Source organism: Heterodontus francisci, chromosome 47, assembly GCF_036365525.1.
Source record: "Heterodontus francisci isolate sHetFra1 chromosome 47, sHetFra1.hap1, whole genome shotgun sequence".
NCBI lineage: Eukaryota > Metazoa > Chordata > Chondrichthyes > Heterodontiformes > Heterodontidae > Heterodontus > Heterodontus francisci.
Window position 1 is genome coordinate 11,917,651 of NC_090417.1, and position 13,278 is coordinate 11,930,928.

The window sequence follows — 13,278 nt, forward strand, 5'->3', positions numbered from 1 at the left end:
TCTGTGTCTGTGTCTTGAACACAAAAATCTAGCTGACACTCCAGTGTAGTACAGAGATAGTTGTGCATTGTCAGAGGTGCCATCCTCGGGATGAGAGATTACACTGAGGTGGTGTCTGCTGTTTTACGTTGACCTAAAACATGCCATGGCTCTATTTTCAAGAACAGCAAGGAACTTGTCCCCAGTGCCATGGGCCAATATCTTTTTCTCAAACAGTATCCCAAGAAACACATCATCTGGTTATGATTGCATTGCTGGTTGTGGGATCTTTCCATGTGGGAATGGCTGCCATGTTACATAAATGCCAATGACAACAAAACTTACTTCATTGGCTGTAAAACGCATTGGGACATCCTCAAGACACCAAAGGCAGTACAGAAGTGCAAGTGTTTTTTTTTTTGGTTCATTTTGTTCAAACACCAGACCTGACCACCGAAATGGGCTTTTCACTGGTTGGGTTGGGAATAGAGAAACGGCCGTATCCGTGCCCTTGTGCTGGGGTGCAGTTCCACGGGTGCTAGCTCAGAGACAGGACCTTACCTAATGGCCACTCTTGAAATGAGTGGTAGCAGATCGCAGGGCTGGGTAGGTAGGGGACATCCTAGACAATTTGCCATTGCTCGAACACGCACATTTAGGAGCAGGCGTCAATACAGAGAGATTCTTCTTCCCTCCTCAATGAGGGTGTGGAGCCCAATTCTAAGTGCTCAAAATTGTAAGCTCTTCTCTGTCCCTCACCAGCGTGTGCATTTACAAACCGAAGCATTGAGCTGCAGGCTGATTTATATTTTGCACTATGCTTTAACGATCATATCTTGGACACTATATAGGCAACTTTCTCTTTAAACTGACCAGCAGTCAGTTTTGTAAATTATTGCAGCACAGACCGAGGTGAGACGTCAGGAGTTGGTTGTGTTCCCAGAAAACACCGAACCTGTGGAACTGGCTCCTGTCTCAGGTCGTGGAGGCTGATTTGCTGAATTGAGAGCTGGATCTCTTCCTGGCTGGGGCAGAGATCACCTCATGTAAGAGCTAGTGTAATGATCACTGGTTTCCATTGCTGAATGGGAACTTTATATGTTCCTTCCCCAAGCACGGCCTCAGTTTTATTTTTTCTTCTGACCCCTCAGGATATTATACTGCTCGAAGTGGGGGTTTGGAAGCCAACGGTATGTCGCACCCTTGATAGCCCAGTAGGTATTTTTCTGTTCAACATTTTTCATAGCTAACTCCACACTATTATCACAACTTAAATTCATACCATGCTCTCACCATACAACATGATGCAAAATACTACAGTCGTTCAAAACAGAAGGAAAACATTGAGTGTGGCCCCAGTACAGAAAAATTAGTTAAAGGCTTGGAACTGAAGATGAGATCTGCAAGGCTTTAAAATGGAGAGTAGCAGCAGCAGGCTGTTTAGCCTTAAAAGCCTGCACCGTCCTTCAATAATATTATAGTGGCTTTCTTGAGACCACTGAGGTTTGCAAGGCTCGGTCTCTTTTTTTTCTTGAAAAAGAAGGCGGATGGGTGACTGAAGAGAGGTCTTTGAAATACTGGAAGGTTTGGATGGAGTAGATGGAGAGACAATGTTTCTTGTGGGGAAGAGCATGATCAGAGGCTATTGATCGTCGGCAGGGAATCCAGAAGGGACTTGGTTGAAAGAGTGGTGAGAATGTGCATTTTGTTGCCACACTGAGTGGTTGGAGAGAATGGGAGATGCATTTAAGGGGAAACTGGACAAACTGATGAGGAAAAAGGTTATGATCCATTTGAAAAGAGGAAAGATGGGTGAAGCCATGAGTGGAGCATAAACAGTGACATGAACAGTAAAATAAAAGCAAAATACTGCGGATGCTGGAAATCTGAAATACAAACAAGAAATGCTGGAACCACTCAGCAGGTCTGGCAGCATCTGTGACATGAACAGGTTCAGCCAAAGGCATCTTTCTCTGCTGTTTATCCTGTGTAATCCTATGTAATATGTAAAGTCTGCTTTCCCACACATTTGTAAATCTATCAATCTCTGTCTGTCTGACATATGCTCAACAACTGACCTTGAACAACCTGCTGGGCTAGCAAGTTCCAGAAAAATAGATGTTTTATTACTGTCTGCAAAACCTTTCTGTAACTCGCACTCATGGGTTTTGCTAAGCCTTTTTGCCAACACTCGTAGGTTCATACAAATGTACTGTTTCTAAGTCTTCCATATTTTTCTATGTTTGATACAAATTGCAGATATTGAGCACTGAGTGGGCACCAGTACAAAGTGGATTGGAGGAGTTCTTTTTTGAAGGAGCACCAACTCTTGCTGTGTCTTGAAATATCTCCCTCTATTGGCAATGAGAAAAGAGCTGGGGACAGTTACAGTAACATGACACTAGATTCAGTCTGTGCATGTATTCGGCATCACCAGTCCTTCTTCTGTCTGTGTGCAATGTCTGGACACATACCCTTCACACTGGGACTCCTGGTTTATTATTCCCATCCCTTTAACGAAGGATGGACATAATTGGAGTCAATGGTAGAGACAGGGGTGGGCACTTTGGCTCGGTACTACATCACCATTTACCAACTATGCCACTTCAGGCATCAGCAATGCAATTCCTCAGCTGCAGATTCTCAGTAACTGCCAGCTCACAAAGGAATATGCATAGCAATTTTCTTGAGATGGTTAGAAGTGTCAGGAAAGCTTCCAGACGTAACACAGGGCGTCAGATGTTTTGCACATAATACAGAAACACACAAACAAGGATAACCGCAGCACACAATGTGAACACCCACATAGACACAGCTGTGAGGCTTAGAACCTTCTGTGGGTTGGAATGACTCATTGCACAACAGAGAGTGTGGACAAAAGGTGGGATCCTACAAGAAATTACAGCGATGTGGAGAATCACAGAGGTCAAGCTTCGTTTATTGGTCTAAGTATAGTGAAGCAAACAGCTAGTATTTTTCAAGGGTGGTATCAATGCCGTTGGAAAAATGTGCCACACATCGTTGTAACATGTTTTCTTCTAGCAGGGCAATAGACGCTTGCCCTCAAACTTTTCTTCCCTGCCTTTTCTTTCCCTCCCCCCCGCCCCCCCCCCCCCTCCCCCAAAATGTGACTTGAATGGTTGGAAAGGTGAATATTTTTATTCTCTAATTTTCTCCTCTTCTTATGACGACGTACTCTACAAGCATACGGTTCAATGGGTGTTGGCATCTCACCCAAGTACCTGCTCTCCACACCTGAGCATCAGCAAGCTACTCCGCTCCACTGGACATCTAGCTCTGGTGTTGGTTTTGGTGCCTTATCAGGAGAGACAGACAAATTCACCACTGATCCTGCTCTAACTTGCCATGCAGTGAGCAATGCTGGAAAATGCACATGTGCACTTCAGGTGAGGATAGGATGGGTGCACATGTGATGCCTTCCATTGCCAAAGTCCTTGCTGCCATTCAATGTCGATTCACACAGGAAGAATGCTGGTGGAGCTGACTTCACCACTGGCCCAGATTCTAAGACTGCTCGTTACGCAGGGCTGTAACGTTTCACAAAATCACAATTCTTACAGCACAGAAGGAGACTGTTTAGGTCATCGTGCCAAGGCCGGTTCTCCAAAAGAGTTATTCAATTGGTCCCGCACCCCTGCTTTTTCTATCTGCCCCTGAAAATCTTTCTGCTTGTATTTATCGAATTCCCTTTTGAAAGTGACAATTGAATCTGCTTCCACCATCCATTCAGGTAGTGCATCCCCCATCATCATAAGCTGCAGAAAAACAAAATGCTGTTAATCTTCTCCAGCTCTTCAATCAATTTCCTTAAATCTGTGTCCATCATGAAATACATTTATGCTACCTCAATTCAATTTTTGTGGTTATGGGCTGACAGTGTAAAATTGTCCCAATTAATCTCACTCAGGTACTACAGTTTGATGGGTGTTGGTAAAATATCACACCTACACATATGCATTGAGGCGAGGTTGATGGGGGGTGTTACTCTGGCTTCAGTGCAAAATAGTTTTAGTGAAATTTAGTGGAAAAAGTTCACGCTGTGAAAATCTTTTTCAAAAATCCGTCACCAACAATTGGAATCTTCTTTGAGTCTTTCATGTAGTAAAACATCCCAAGGTGCTTCACAGGAGTGTTGTAAAACAAAGTTTGAAACTGGGGCACAGAAAGGCAGATTACGAAAAGCTGTCAGTGGTGGGTTTTAAGGAATAGGCAGAAAGGTTGAGTGTTGGAATGCCACAGCTCATGACTTTGGCTGGTGACGGCACGGTTGCCATTGGCCAAGTGATGAAAATCGGGGATGCGCTCGAGGTTGGAATTAGAGGAGTACGGATATGGAGGAGGGTTCTGGGCTGGAGGATATTACAGAGATAGGGACTGGTCAGGCCATGGCGGGCTTTGAAAACAAGGACGAGATGTTGCTTTACTGGAAACCAATTAAGAGTAGTGAGCAAAGGGCTGCTGTGAATGGGAGTTTGGTGGGAGTTAGGACACGAGCAGCCGAATTTTGCATGACATCACGCTGGACAGAAAGTGGGAGGCTGGCAAGGATTGCATGGGAATAACCAAGCCGACATACAGCAAAGGCATGGATGACAATTTCAGCAGCAGATGAGCTGAGGCAACGGCAGCGTTGGGCGATGTTCCAGAGATGGAAATAGGTCTTGGTGATGGCGCAGATACGTGGGCGGAAGCACAGTGATAATAATCCTTATTATAAAGCACTGTAAAACATCCTCGTGCACTTGAGGAACACTGTGCCAACCCAAGTCATGAAACAGAAGGATTTTTTCTCTCTTGCAGCATCACTACAATAGTTTGCATTTAGTATAGACCTCCAGATGTGAAGGAAGACACAAAGGGGTACAGTCGATAGTATTGAAAGGGAGGGGGGGGGGGGGGGGGGGGGTGGAGAACTACATGTGACCAAGTGACAGCACCTTCAGGATAGAAGACTGAGAAAGGTACAATGGCCATTGTGGGATGGGAAAAAATCCACTGTTGGACCAAACCATACCACCTATCCTTCGTGGAAAGGTTTGTGCAGAATAACACCTTTGACCACCAATCCATCAGTCAGTGGTCTGCACGGAATGTCCTCAATGCCCTACGGGATAAGGATATGGGGGATCCTGTCGGATGGTTCCCTGAGCAGACTGCCAAAGTCATTTGGCAGATTGTCTCATCACCAGAACTTTCAAACAAGCACCAAGATGAAGCTTGGCTGGTGGTGAGAAGTTTCATCCCCGTCAGATCCTTCCTGTACGCCCAGAATCTCATCCCCTCCGCACGCTGCCCTCGAGGTGGCTGTGGTGGGGAAGAGACTGTTGCCCACCTCCTTCTGGAATGTGCCTTTGCAAAGCAGGTGTGGAAAGAGTTGCAGTGGTTTTTGGCGAGGTTCATCCCAAGCAGCTCTGTAACACAGGAGTCTGTGCTCTACGGGCTGTTCCCAGGGACGCACACCAAGATAAACATCAACTGCTGCTGCAGGACCATCAGTTCAGTGAAAAACGCCCTTTGGTCTGCCCGAAACTTGCTGGTCTTCCAGCACAAAGAGTTGTCCACGACCAAGTGTTGCAGACTGGCACATTCCAAGGTCCAGGACTACGTGCTGAGGGACGCACTAAAGCTTGTTGGGGCAGCCGCCGCAAAGGCTCAATGGGGAAAGACCACTGTGTAAGGTCCTCCCACCATCGTGAACTGAGGGGCTGGAACGCATTGAAAACCCCTCAGGCTGCATGCACCAAAATATGGTTTTGCTGTGTCATGCAAATGTACATTGCGTGTAAAATGGAATGGAAGGGTTGTGAGGCAACTCACTCCTATATTGAAGAAAATTGATTTCCTTTGCACTTGTTGGAATGTCAACTTGGTGCTGTTTTGAACTGTTTTGTAATGTATTTTTCTTTACAGAGTTTTATGAATAAAGTATATTTTGGGGGGGGAAAAAATCGACTGCAAGGATTGAGAGCCCCTGTGTGAGCAGAGTGCTTTTGTTGCGATTGGAGACACAGAATTTCAAATTCAACTTCAGCAATGTTTCCAATGACAGGGAGGAATCACAAGGGCATAGCCCTTTTAAAGATACAGTGTCAAAATAAGGTGTGGGCTGGAAATGACTACGTCAGGGAATTTCAGGAACTGCATGATAACCCTGGTGTCAAACAGCTGGTCGCTGGGTACTGTAGTTTGCAATTTGCTTCAGTCACTTCCCTTAGTTTGCAGAACAAACACTACAACTCCCAGCAGCCGGTGCAGGAGCTAAGAATTTCTGTGGCAGGGAAAATGCATGATAACCAGCTTTCATTTACTGCCTGGCTGTTGCGAATTGTGATTTTTTAATAAAAATAAGGGACCAAGCAGGGAGAAGTGGTGGGGATAGATTCGGAGTGAAGATTGAGAGAATTGGGTCCAAAATTGTCTGCATCGACCAATTTTTTTTGGGGGGGGGATGGGGGAGGGAGGTGCAGGGAAGTTAAATTTTTGGACTTTACACAGCTTGTCATTGACCTTATTTATGACATTGTCTCTCCTCCGGAAGATGCTGTCTCTTCCTGGAATACAGCTGACAAAAGCACCTGTTCACCTCCAGTCACAAGTAGCCACTCATTCCTGCGGGCACAGACCGGAACCGTCGGCTGCCTATTCAACCGTGGGAGCCTTCACAGCCGAGCCCGACACCGTCCTCACTGGAAGCCCGGAGGGGTGATCTTTGTTTGCAAGCACACCAGCCAGGAGCTGTGTTGAAGTGCAGAGATATGGCAAAAAAAAAATCATATGCCAGTTTGTCCGCCTGAGCAAAAGTTAGTTGCCCAACAATAAATTTGGCTGTGTCTCACCCACAGCCAGTGAATAAACGGAGGAGAAAGAGACACTTTGGCATTTAAAAAAAAATATAATGAATTCTGGTGACATTTCTGAACTCTGAAAATGTGGAACTCGCTCCCACCAGAATTAGTTGAAGGGGATGGTTGGTCAGCACACGAGGGCGAAGAAAGGAATAGGTTATGCTGAAATCTAAAGGGAAAAGGCAGGAAATACTCAGCAGGTCAGGCAGCATCTGTGGAGAGAGAAACAGCCTGGCCCGCTGAGTATTTCCAGTATTTGCTGTTTATCTTTCCGATTTCCTGCAGTCATATTGTGGCAGGTTGTGTTGCTGAGATGAAATTCGTGCGAAGCATTAAGACTAGGATTGATGGGGAGGGCCGAATGGCCGGTGCTGCAAGTTCCATTTTAATTGCAGGGAATAGAAATTGCTGTGATTTTTTTTTTTAAAACCTCCACATGCCCCCATCTAGAAGACACACCACGTACACACTTCAAACCATCCGCATATTTGCATTTTGCAGTCCCGAGAGATCGTGGGATTTAAAAAAAATTGCATCGATGTTTCAACAAAGATCTATTTAGGTTACTGATTCTCCGCCCACAAAAAGACTCGGTGGGAGGGCTGAAGGCACCAATTGGGAATGCAATTGAAAAAAAAACTTGCCATGAATTGGAAAGAAAACTGGAGAGAGAGAGAGGAGGGGGGAAGAATGCAAGGAATTGTGAATGATTTTTGCTCTGCCGCAAAGTGACATATCGGGCCAAATTCCCTGCGCAAGTCAGGTGCAGGATTTTTTGCCAGTGGAAAATTATAGTGAGAGAGAGAGGAAAAAAAAATCGACAGCAACCAGAATGCTTCGGAGTGTCAGAGCTTCAGTTCCGGAGTAAAGAGGCGATGAGCAGGTCATTAAACAGCATCTTGTGATCTTGCTTGTTCCATTTTGATGCGATCGATCAGGAACTAAGAAGGGGGTTAGAGAGAGGGGGGTGAAAACAGCACACACATTCAGAGTAACACACACACACACACATAGAGAACTGGTGGCTGTGTTTCTGTTGGGGTTCGTCTGGTGCCTTTTGTCCTTTCGTTTTCGTTACAGTGGCTGAAACTGACGCGTTTTGTTCATTTGTACTTGCAGACTGGGGCTTCTCAGCTGTTGTGACATCGCTGAACTGGAATTGCTGTCTGCAAGCCCCCACCCCTCCTCCATTGCCAGCACCAACTCTTTTTTTTTGTTATCGTGTTGTTAAATTGCAATCCCCTCCATCCCCCTCACCCTCCTCCAAAAAAAAGAACTTCCTCCCGTTGTCAATCCAGTCATGCTCCAGAATGACACTAAAAGGCAATCAGTTTGCTGCCCCTATCTGGAGCAAAACCTGGAGTCCTTGAAAAGCGCAGAGGTCAGTAGCGGGGATGGGATCTCCCAGGTGGACCGCCCCCCTGCCCCGACCAGCTTGGTTCTTCAAGATCAAGGAGGTAGCACCTCGACGCTTAACACTCTCGGATGGTCAACCAGCCAGGCCGGCGATGACAGTCTTCTTCAGCAAGGGGTGCTGCCATCTGCTATGTTGTTACCAAAGATGGTCCACCTGGGACCTCTCTTTGGAGGGACTTTCCCCTCGGTGCAGCAGATGGGGTTGTCACAGCAGCACAGGAGGTCACCACTCGGCCAGCCTTCTCACCAAGGGACCTTCTCCCAGAGGAACAGCTTTAGCCCCCAGCAGCAAACCTTCAGGGCTCTGAACTGGAGCAGCCACCAGCACCAGAGTGGAGGTGGCTGGGGCACAGTCACCAGTAACTGCGGTCGGGGCTTGAGAAGATCTGTTGGAGTAATGGGCGTCTCGAACTCAATTCCTTCCTGCTCCTCCAAGAGGTCTTACTCCAGTCACGTGATGGTGCCTCCAAAACTAAACAGAGGCCGCTCGGCATTTGCTCCCAAATCCTGGATGGAAGAAAACCCGCTGAGAACAGATGGCATCAGCAACTGGCTGCCTCACCATCAGGTAAACCGCTTTTTACATTGTGTAAATGTAACAGTATGGTGGAAAGTACTTATACTATTGCTATATATTAACATCAGAGCTTGGAGTAGGCCGTTCAGCCCTTCGTGCCTGCTCTACCATTCAGTATGATCATGACTGATCTTCTTCCATGATCCCCATATCCCTCCCTGAGACTATGACGCTTAGTTTGTGATTCCCCAGCGAGAGGAAACAACCTCCCAGCGCCTCCCCTATTGAGCCCCAAAAGAATGTGATATGTTTCAATGAGGTGGCCTCTTAGTGTTCTAAATTCCAGGCAAGGACGGTCCGGTCTACTCCATCTCTCCTCACAGGACAATCCCCCTCATCCCAGGAATCAGTCTCAGTGAACCTTCACCACATTCTCTCCAAGGCGAGTAAATCCTGACCACGGGCCTCATGAAAAAATCATCTCCACCTGCTCTCCCCCAATTGCTGATTGAGTAAAATGCACTGCACGGCGTGGTACTCCGCTCCTACAGACCAAGGGGGACTCGGGTTCATTACCTCATCTGTGAGACAGCAGCCCTCGGGACGGAGGGAAACAATCAGCCAGGATTCTGAGTTCAGACACCACACCCACCCCCTTCTCAGGAAAGATGCCACAGTTTGGTGTCAGATGAGGTCAGAATTGGTGCTCAGTTGTGATTTATGTTAATTTCCCCCCCCCCCCCCCCCCACAAAATACAATTATCCATCTCCTCCTGCAAACTTAATTCAGGGATGTTTTATATTATTGCCCAAATCCTGCCGAATATGTAATGTTCTTGACATTTGGGGGGGGATAATCTTTTGCTTCCCCTGAGTTTACTGTGTTGTTGCTCCACAACTTGCCAAGATATCTCGGCTTCGAAAATTCTGCCTTCATGCACATCCCGAATTTTAATCGCTCCATCGTTGATGGCCGTGCCTTCAGCAGCCCCAACCCTGAGCTCGAGAATTCCCTTCCTAAACCTCTCGGTCCCTCTCTCCTCTTCTTCCAGGCTCCTTTAAGTCCTTACAAGTCCTGATAGCTCCCCATGTGCCTCTGTGTCATATTTTCACTGACAATGCATCTATGAAGTGCTTTGGGGCATTTTGCGACAATAAAGGTGCTATATAAATGCAATTTTTTGCTCTTATGGTTTCCATAAATGAAGGGCGTTTCAGTCCAATGACGTGGCCAGGCCTACACAGTCGGCAGTAAGGGAGGAAAGCGAGGTTCGTGCTTCAGCAGAGCCTGCCCAGGTTCTCCCCAAGACGCTAACCTCTTCCATCTCTGATCAGCCACAGCTGGACGAGCATTTTCTTGGTTTCTTTCAGATTTGCTGCATTCTGTTTTTATACTTTTAAGTCTGTACTTTTACCCAATTCATATTTCCAAATCAGACGGATTGATCTCGCTGTATTTTGGTGGCCTTAAACTATGCATCATCAAACTAAAATAAGGTGTCAATCCATCTGACCAAGATGGTGGGAACAGATTAAGCAGAGGGCTTGAGGAAAAGACATTTTCTGGCTTGCAAGCCATTTTCAACTTCAGAAAAAGCAGCCTGAAATCATCAGAGGTGTACAATGGAAATCCAGTTGCAGAAGTGGCATAGTTGGGTTGTGTGACATTTTGAGGTCAAATGTGATTGCCAACAGACCAGATTCTGAATGGAGGGAGTACGAGAGGTGGATCAACAAAGGGACTGTCCCCCAGTAGGAGTCACCCCTTCGGAAAAGGGGAATAGGTTGAGAGGGGGTTCTGGGGGAAAGGAATCAAAATTTCCTAATTTAGAGCATGTAGCTGAAAGACAGTGACAATCTTCTCTTTCTCATTCCTCCTGGCTTTAAATGCCTACGATATCATTGTGAGTTTTTGGCAAAGCTGCTCTTTTCAGATTTGGCGAAACAGAGCCATTTTCAACAATGTGAGACTTGAAACAGTGACACCTTTTTTTTTTCTGAGAGAGTAGAGTCAGTTTCAGTTGGACCTGCTGCCTTGAAGATTTGGCTAGTATCTTTGGGTATTCATAATCGCACTTGCAGCTTGTGTTTTCTTCTCCTTGTGTCTTGCTGAGTGATCCAAAGGTGCTGACTCTTGGTGATTCCATGGGGACGGACAGCTGTCCACTGCCTCACCCAGACATCCCTTTCTTGGTCTTCGTGTAGATGGTGAGTGCTCACCTGCGGATTGGGGGCATGGCGCCTGAGTTCGATCCTCTCCGCAGCAGAGGTCACCGGAGAAGGATTTGGAGAGGCAATCCTGCCATCCCCCATTCCGTCTCATCTTAGTCCATGGGCACTCAGGTTACCTGTCAACCTTAAGTCACTGACTGCTACTTCTTAGTGGGAAGAGGCTGCACTGAACCTCTGACCTTCTCGGCTGAACAGCTCTGTTGGCACATCAGCTTCCATGGAGTTTGGAGGCAGATTCCTTTTTGGTAACAAAATTGTCGAGAAAGTCAGTCCTAATTTGTGGTTATATTAACATTGACGGCCATGCTGTCCAGTCTCAAAGCTCTGGAATTCTCTCCCTAAACCCGTCCGCCTTTCTACCTCCCTCTCCTTGAAGATATTCCTGGAAACCTACCTCTTTTGACCAAGCTTTTGGTCACCTCTCCTCATATCTCCTTAGATGGCTCAGCATCAAACTCTGACAATGCTCCTGTGAAGCAACTTGGGACGTCTTCGTGTGTGAAAGGCGCGATAGAAATGCAAGTTGTTGTTGTCCGTTTGAAGTCATTCTGCATATTGTTGATTGTGCATTGCCTTGTGAGAGGAGTGGGTCGCGAGCTGCAGTTTTCCTGGTCTCGCACTGCTTGCACTAGGAGTCGTGAGGGTCATGGGGGAAAGGCAGCTTGTTTTGACCTTGGTCTTGGGGTGGTTAAAGAAAGGAAAGGCTTACATTTTTATAGCACTTTTCACGAACTTAGGATATCCAAATGCACTCTCCAGCCCATGAAGTATTTTATTTTTGAAGTTGGAATCTAGGATACATGGCAGCTAACTTGCGCACAGCAAGCTCCCACAAACAGCACTGAGATAATGAGCAGATAATTTTTTTAGTGATGTTGATTGAAGGGTAAATATTGGCCAGGACACCATGGAGAACTGCCCCGCTCTTCTTCGAAATAGTGCGATGGGATCTTTTGTGCCGCCTGAGGGGGGTAGATGGGGCCTCAGTTTAATGCCTCATCTGAAAGAGGGTACCCACGACAGGGGATATGCCTGTGGCTTATGGTGGGGGTGGGGGAGAAAGGAAGATCCCTGACAGTGCTGTGACAGCAAGTGGCTGATCAGACGTGTAGAATAAAGCTTCAGATGTTTGTGGGGACAACATTAAGTTGTGAGGGGTGTCGGAGGCATTCGAGCCTGCCTGCCAACTTGGCTTTAAGATGAGGTTGGTGCTTTCGGTGTGAAATTAAGGACAATTGCAGGAAGATAGAAGAAAAAAGTAATCTTCGTTTAAAAAAAAACCCCCAAGGATTGCCTGTTTATTATATGCAGTATCTTGCTGGAAATCTGAAGGTCAGAGAAGATGTTCAGCAACTAAATCTACCAGCACTCAGGGTTGCTGGGGGAACAGGTGGTGAATAGGAAACACAGCTGTTCTTTCAGCTGTGTCTAAAGGTGAGGGAGGACTTCATTTTTTTGCAGAGTGAATCCTCCAGCCCAGAATGATCGCAGCTTGCTTCCCCTGCCTTGAGTCGCAGTTAGCTGTCTGCTGCTGAAGGAATGGGTTGGCTGTTGTGACACTCAGCATCCCTGGGCGAGTGAAGGGGATTTGATTCTGCTTCCCTGCTTCGGGTCTCTATCCTGTTACTCCTCCCCTGCCTGACGATCAGTGAGGACAGCTCTGGGCTTGGCCGTGATGCCCTCGCTTGTTGAATAGCCAGCTAATGCTGATTATCTCTGCTCGTGCCTGAAAGTGAGCTATTTGGATAAGCTGCTGGCCAGACCCTGCAGGTTTTGCCACCACTCTTCCCCACCACCCCCTCCCCTTCCCCCCCCAGCTGGCTCACCGTAGCACAAGCAGTGCTGAGGCCAGTTGTAATACCCCATTGTTAATTGAGCTGAGCTGTGCTAACTCAGTGCAGACCAGAGATAGAAGCTGGAGGACTTCTAACAGCTCCCAGTCCCTTGACGCCTTAATTTTACAATTCTCATCCACATGTGCAAATCCCTTTGTGGCCTCGGCCCTCCCTCTCTCTCCAACCTCGTCCAGCCCTATAACATTCTAAGAGCTTTGCGTTCTTCCAACTCAGGCCTCTTTGTGCGTCCCCCAGTTCCTTTAGCCCACCATTGGTGGATGAGGCTTCAGCTGTCTTGGCCCAAGCTTCTCGCACTCTCTTCCTTAAACCTCTCTCTTTCTCTCCAAAACCTCTCTCTCTCTCTCTCTCTCTCTCTCTCTCTCTCTCTCCCCTCTTTTTAAAAGGATGCTTAAAAGCTAGCTTTTTCACGAAG

The 13,278-nt window shown here is 46.9% G+C and overlaps 1 protein-coding gene across 1 annotated transcript in view; it reads left to right on the forward strand.

Annotated features, from left to right (window-relative positions):
* The first annotated feature begins 7,496 nt into the window (after positions 1-7,496).
* Positions 7,497-13,278, forward strand: part of LOC137357076 (cytoplasmic polyadenylation element-binding protein 3-like) — a 37,496-nt gene continuing 31,714 nt past the window's right edge. Inside the window, exon 1 of the mRNA XM_068023065.1 lies at positions 7,497-8,829. Within this exon, the coding sequence (XP_067879166.1) occupies positions 8,146-8,829 (684 nt within the window). The 5' untranslated portion in view covers positions 7,497-8,145. The remainder of the gene's footprint in view (positions 8,830-13,278) is intronic.